The following is a 7,242-nucleotide window of genomic DNA, read 5'->3' as shown; positions in this document are numbered from 1 at the left end:
CCCGTATAGGGTTGGTATGCGTTCAGTGGGAGTGAGCAGCCCGCCCTTGCCACTCCGATGAAGTCTTCCCTAACTTCACTTAGGGCATCCTGGCGTCTTTCCAATGTGTGACGTGTCGCATGTCTGTTACGGTTGCCCCAGCAACAGAATGACAAAAGAGGGTAAAAGTCTGTTTGATATAGAGGTTCTAGACGTTTTATTGAAACACAATCACAAATTCAAAACAATAGAAGAAAACAAAGAGAAGGGAGATCAGGTAGCGCAATCACAATAGTACACAAGTGAGTAAATATCAAAGTCTTTGGCTCAAACGAGACAACACACTACAGGATGAAGTTTGCCTTGCAAACCAGTCAGGGAGCAAATAGTCTTCTGATGGTTCTATACATAGAACATTTAAGCACTGCGCTCCCAAATGATAAGTGACAACGCTGAGGCTATTGTGCTTTCAGTTGGACAGAAAATGTTATCTAGCAGAAACATCAAACCAAATAAATGAGAAAATTGTGATAAGTACACCATATTCTTGCATCTTATTTTTGTTTTGTGCAGCTTAATGTAACTGAACAATGGAAAGTATTGACAAAGTGCTCAGACAAATTCCTATAATGTGCATTTATACATGCAATTAATTTTAAAATCTCAATGAAAGGGAATTAATTAAGCTATGATAAGGGGGTGAGTCAAAACATCCTTTGTACTAAGGGAAATTTAAAGGGACGTTTTTGTTAAAAACACATATGTATCATTCTTCAATCATGATTTTCTGAAAACTTTGAGGTACTTTGAAATTAGAGAACTGTTTCTAAAATTGAGGCATACCAGAGAAGGAAAAAAATGTTTGGCACTGTCTCTGTTCAGACGACGGGTCAGGAGGATGAATAGCTAGAAGTCACAAACAGAAGTAACACCAAGAAATCATTGAAAACTCAACTAAGACATTGTTTTCTTTACACAGAAAAGCTTACAAAAGCTGCACAAAAATATTTTCTTTTAGTAGTAAAATTATGAAAGGGGTAACTAAGTATGATTACTCATACATATCCATTAACATATACTAATTGAAAATTACAAGTTAAGGAATTACAACGATGTTTGTCAATCCTGACCAGAATTTTTTTGCAAGTTCTGTATAAAAAATTTCTATTACAATTGAAACTGATAACACAAACAGCATTCTGGAGAGGGCTGACAAACAAAGAAAAAAAGCCATTAGAGCTATATACAAAATAGAGGGCATAGGGAATGCAAAGTATTACTTGCACCAAGATGCAAAATTGATTTGTAATCAAGTCACATTTTAATCATATCAGTTATGGCAGGAACATGATTAAAATTCCTACAAAACAGTCATCAGTTGATAAACCACAACAATAATACCATCACCCTTCCAAAAACCATCCCTGTGAATTTTTATCAGTACAATAAAAATTGAAGTAAGTATACATGTCATGATAGGGATAGATTTTAAAATTGAAACCTTAATTATCCATGGTTTTGTGATGCCAAATTACATCACAATCCACAGAATAAATGCATATCTAAAGTGGAACACAGTTCTGAATGTGTTTCTAAACATTAAATAATTAGGATTTCAGTTGAACTGGGAGGCTAAAGATACACTGATGCCTCAGAATGTAAGTACTGAAAATATATTTTAAACAGCAAGTACGAAATTGTGATGAAAAAATAGATAAAACAAAGTTAAGTTTGACACCATCAGGCTTGTTTTCAGTGTGGAGTATAAGACTAGAGGCCCACACAAGGATTCTGATGACACAGTACACTTATTAGCGGATGTAGACACTGTCCTCAAAAACACTTTAAACAGTTTCATAATCCTTTCGAAGAGCTTTTCCCAAGCAACACGCCAAGATCACACCAATTATCTGGAAATAGACAAAATAATGCAACTAAAATAAGAGGACAATGTAATTATAGAAGACTAAGCTTTACAGAATGACACTTTACCTGGATGAAACAAACAGCAAGGGCAATGCCTCCAGCCAGCAGGGCTTTGTTCTGAATGGTGTTTTCAAACTTCTTCAGACATCCTTCCGTATAGTGCTGTGTGGTTCCCATAGTACAAGACTCTTTCACATCCTTATCAGGACAGCAGACATCAGGCAAAGTGGTATTTTTGAACACATTCTTCCAGTCTTCAGGTCCATTCACACCACAGCACTCAAACTAAAACAGATAAATTTCAAATGTTGTACAGTCTGAATTGTAGATAAAATATAAAAATGAGTTCCCAAAAGAAAAGGTATAAAATAAGGACAGCTTACATCATGTTGCAAGATATTCCAGCCTTCTTTGAATTGAGTATTGTTGTTGTAGCTTAAAATAGTTTTGTTTAAGCCATTCTGAACCATGTCATGAACATCAGCTCTCAGCACGTAAGCAGCAACCGCAGCAGTGAGTTCCAGAACAAAGATGATGATCAGAAGAATTGCAAACTGAAAAATAATTGTTAGATGTAGGCTGACATATTAAGAAGAGAAACTGTATGATCTCCTGACAATGATCATTAGCTTACCGACATCACCATAACATTGCTGTTACGGATGGCTCCACAGCAGCCCAGGAAAGAGATAAGGAAAACTATGAAGCCAACAGCAATTAGCACAATTGCTCCAGACCAATAGTTTTCAGTTATCAGCTGCAGATTATTTTGGGAAGCAAGGATGGTTGCCCCCACAGCCAAGATAGTTATGCCAGAGATCTAGAAATGAAGGAAATAGCGCATTGAAAGTATGTCACAAATTGTCAAAACACCTTAGCAACAAATTCAAGACATCCTGACATGATATTGACATAATGTTTACAAAACAAACCACAGCAATTCGAAAATAAAGTTTGACGTAATGGTGACAACTATCTCTGTTGCTCGAGCAGCCGGGTTGTCAACCCTTAAGGGGTGGGGTAGGCGACATAACCTTCGTCCGAAATGCTGTTTACGGATGCTGTCAGTCTTCTGACACTGGAGGCCATAAGTTGGCAATCGAAAATTTAGATCACCGACCCACACCGACATCAAGTCTTCATATTACAACAAAATCCCCAGAGGGAAAGGCCAGCTTAGCCTAGGCTGGCCGGGCTAGGTTGGGGTGTGGTTACGCTCCCGGTCCAATACCCGACCTAGTCACCACGGCGCGCTACGCCCCATGGATGAGAGAAATGTAATATGGAATCCAGGAGAAGTCCTTGGAACTGTCAGGACATCGGGAGCGAGCGTTGCGCAACATGACGGGGATATCATGCTTCAGCGAGGATGGCTCGCGAACAGGCACGGATTCGAAGAGGCCCTGGAATGGGGCTGCGATTGAAAGGTCGGGCAGCCTAACTGCGTCGTTCATAAATTATTTCGAAACGCAGAGTTTCGAGAGAATGTGTAGTGGATCATTCGACCCGCGGGGCCTCATATGATCCAGTGGATGAGAGGAGAATGAGCCTAAATACTTAACAGTTTGCCTTTGTCCGACGCACATGCACACATCCAAGTTAGGGAGTTGTAATTAGGCTACAGTAGTGAATATTTCCAGCCAGTACATTGACGAGCGTACAAGCAAATAAAACTAATACATCGGGGAAAGGGGAAGTTTGACAAAGTGTCGATCTAAACGTAAAGGTCCATATGGGGTGGATACTTACGGCAAATAACAAGTTGAAAACAAACAGGAGGTACTTTATACAAGACATGCCGCAAGACACCATTTTGACGGCTGCGTTAAGTCAATCCCAGGAGAAGAAGAAACACTTCCACTTGCACAGCGAGAAGGTGCTCCTCGCAACCAAAACAACACTGATTTGCACGAAAACAAAGCGATTGAGAAACAAGCGTCGTCTGCTCGTGCCGAGGTGAAGCACTCCGCGTCGAGACTGAGGACAGGCAGCGGCAGGCAGGCGGACGGCTGGCGGCGTTCCCAGAGGGCGGCCCGTGGCCGTGTATATCCCTCCGCCGTCAGTGACTACATTCGGCCGCACACCGCGCCTTGCACACTTCTGCCTCGCCCGCTGTTCGTCTTCCTGTAGCGCAGATGTAATCCAGGCAGTTTGAGTCGCAATTTGCCGCAGTCGACATGAATTTCAACGAAACTAGAGGTGTGCGAAGTCAGGGACTACTTTTCGATCGCGCGTTTTCTCCGCGGTCCAGTCGGTGGTGGTGGTGGTGGTGGTGGTGGGTGGGGAATGCCGGTGGGAGGGGGATGCTCAGATGTTGACTCATTTTAGCCGGCCTGTTTGAATCGTCAGCGGCACGGGACCAAAGCTCCTGGGTGCGAAGAATAAAACATGGCACTGTGGTGCAATGCACCTGACTCCTGACTGCCCCCCCCCTTTCCCCCTTGCTGACTGACGCTCGGAGTTTGTTTGTTTTTTTGTAGCCGCAGTACAGCCCATATCCCACGAACGACCCAACTGGTTGGGCTGGGCTGCGGATCCTGAAAATGATTCTGATCCTCTCCTGCGGTCGCTCGCGGGGTGGTGGGCGAGTGCTCCTATTATTAAGGTCGTATGTTCTGGAAAGCACGGATTGCTGTGTTGATGGTGAATATTAAGGTGAATAATGGTGAATCGCGCGTCGGCTGACTGAAGTGACACCCAATACTGTGCGGATTATGAGAGGGAGGGGGATTCGCGGACATTTTCCGAACAAGACTGTGGGTGATGAGAACCGGTCGCGCTCGCATTATCTGACAGAGCGGTCAACAGCCGCATGGCGGGCCGCAGGCGAAGAGACGCGACCTTCTCTTCTCTCACTCACTCTGACACACGAGTTGAGGTACCCGTTACTCCAAACGTAGCCGCCTGACGGGCCGTGCAAAACATGGCCAGGAAGGGAAGGGGGGGGGGCAATCAGTAGTCATCTCTTTCACGACACCCTGCTGCCTCCGTTCCTCCCGTTGGATTGTTCGCGTCGGGCGTCAGCGAAACAAAGAAGTAGGAGGAAGGTGCCCCATACGTGCCACACAGGACAGGAGTGGTAGAGTTAAGAGGCTGTTGTGCGGGCCACCCAGGTTCCGAGACACTGTGAGTGAATCATGTGTGTGCACGCTGACGTTGAGCTGCGGCCACCACACGCTAACTCGCGTACCCGTTGGCGTGGGTTGGGCGATAGCTCCCTCCAGCGTTGCCGCACCGGGTATTCCCGCTGGCACTCGCGCGCTTTGAAAGCCAGGCATTCGCAAAGGAGACAAACTCCCTCCAAAGTGAATAACCCATAACATAAAAACACCACAAAAACAATAACTGAAAAGGTAAAAACAAACAGACTAGCAAATTTTTTAAAATATTATTTTTACTGGTCGCGCGATTATGTATTATGTCACTTTTAACATACCAGGTGGCTGACTCACACCGAGCACTATCGCAGTCATACTGTACCGCATGCACGGGGTGCGAGCAGGCATGCCTGTCCTCGCGTTCCCCGTCTCTGCTTTAGAGCAGAAATTGCTGGTCCGTCTAGAGTTTGTTGCATGCCACTGGTTGCACCATATTATTTAGTTATACTCTTTCATGTTGTTTATTAAGCTGATGCCAACATCATCAGTGTCCCATCCTAAATACCGATCTGCGTTCATACTAATGGAATGGGTGCATAAGTGGGATTACTGTAGGCTGTGTCGCGACTGTCCTCTCGGCCGAGGCCTCGCCTGCATTCCGCCAGGCTTGCACTTTTGCTCTCAGTCGCCCTGCGCTGGCCTACTACAACAGCTCCTTATGGCCCCGTGTGAGTAGGCAACCTGCCCGCACGCGTGCATGCGGTACAGAATAACTACGGGAGCTCGCGGCGTGAGTCGGCCATATTCACCAAGCACGAACACTTTAGTACGGCACAAGTTTCTGACACATCGTAGCATCTGGTAAACTCTGCAGAGTAGAGTGAACACCCGTGAACAACGACGTGTCGGAATGCCCGCGTGTGTGCGTGCACTACCGGGGGGCGAGGATAGTTTTCATACTTTACTTGGGTTGGGCGGAAGCACTTTCGCCGGAGCCGAGTTTGGAGAGGAGATGGTGGGGGGGAGGGTCACTGCCCGAGTCGGCCTCTTCTCCAGTCAGTCAGTCAGTCAGTCAGTCAGTCAGTCAGTCAGTCAGTCAGTCAGTCAGTCAGTCAGTCAGTCAGTCAGTCAGTAAAGGCCCTGCCACAATGAACGTTCCTCAGCGACGCACGTTGTTCCCTCGCCTGAGGGAAGTGAGTCGCTCACAGGGCGGGCCGCCGGCCCAACGCAGACGCATGGCGGGGTGGCCTACCCGGCTTGTTGCAGGCGCTACCCCAGCAGCCACGGACTGGCCCGGGTTGGCTAGTCGGGAAATCCCGACCGGGCCCCAGGCGAAAAAGGCATCTTTTGGGGCCCTTGAAGGCAAAAAGGTATCTTTTGGGGCCCCTTGCCGGCAAAAAAGGTATCTTTTGGGGCCCCTCGGAGCAGTTTCCAGACTGGGCCCCTAGACCCCCAGTCCGTGGCTGTACCCCAGTACCGTTGTATGGGTGTGGGATCGTGCATGCTCTTGTTTCGTCAAACGTCGAACCCTCCTTCGTCGTGCGTAACTCGAAGACGAAAATACGAACGGCGACCTTTCCCTCCCCCGCGGCACACGTGTCGTCGCAAAGTCTTTTGGTCGCGCCCTTATCAGCAGCCAGGGCGGCCGGTGTTCCGGTTCAGCCGATGATAAGCGCTGTTTCACGGGGGGAGGGGGGGGCTCCTCCCCCCTGCCCACAACCTGCCCTATAATTGCCACCGGGCGATGAATAAAGGAGGCGCGTGCCCCCCTGATGCTGCCGCGGTCAATACCGGCCGGCGGGCTGATCGCCAAGGACGCGAGGCCAAAGTAAGCATCGATCGGCGTGGTTTATTCACCTCAGCGCCGCCGGGGCCCCGGCCAGGCGCTATAGCCCAGTTCGATCTTCAGGCTGACCGAACGTGTCTTTATGCCATCATGTGTCGGTTAAAGGAGGTAACAAAAACCCGACGAAACACCTGGCGGGGGCAAAAAAGACAAGGACTTCCTCTTAAGTATGCGCGGATAACAACCGAGAGTTGACGCCATCTTCACCCCGAGCCGTGAATCGATCGCTCAGCAGCTTGCAATCCGAGTCACGTTATATGCTGTGTCAGTGAGTCACTGTGTGTGTACGAAAACAAGGTCAGGGTTCCTTTTCATTTTGACCCAGACATATCAGCTCTTCGGAGTATTGTATCGGTCTACCTCGCCCAGCCGTATCTCACGACCTTACGCCCC

The 7,242-nt window shown here is 47.3% G+C and overlaps 2 protein-coding genes across 5 annotated transcripts in view; one reads left to right on the top strand and one right to left on the bottom strand.

Annotated features, from left to right (window-relative positions):
* Positions 1-7,242, top strand: part of LOC113207047 (23 kDa integral membrane protein) — a 17,677-nt gene that overhangs the window by 803 nt on the left and 9,632 nt on the right. The gene's annotated exons all lie outside the window — the stretch shown is intronic.
* Positions 180-3,911, bottom strand: LOC113207037 (CD63 antigen). The gene is made up of 5 exons (XM_026423391.2): positions 3,655-3,911; positions 2,540-2,725; positions 2,289-2,459; positions 1,972-2,190; positions 180-1,889 (listed from the first exon to the last, which is right to left on the bottom strand). Exons 1-5 carry the CDS (start codon positions 3,715-3,717, stop codon positions 1,824-1,826), a joined length of 705 nt encoding a protein of 234 aa, XP_026279176.1. The 5' UTR covers positions 3,718-3,911; the 3' UTR covers positions 180-1,823.

The sequence above is a fragment of the Frankliniella occidentalis genome, unplaced genomic scaffold, assembly GCF_000697945.3.
Source record: "Frankliniella occidentalis isolate FOCC.00 unplaced genomic scaffold, Focc_3.1 Scaffold431, whole genome shotgun sequence".
Taxonomy (NCBI): Eukaryota; Metazoa; Arthropoda; class Insecta; order Thysanoptera; family Thripidae; genus Frankliniella; species Frankliniella occidentalis.
The sequence above is the reverse complement of the archived record's forward strand: the minus strand, read 5'-3'. Positions and strand labels throughout refer to the sequence as shown.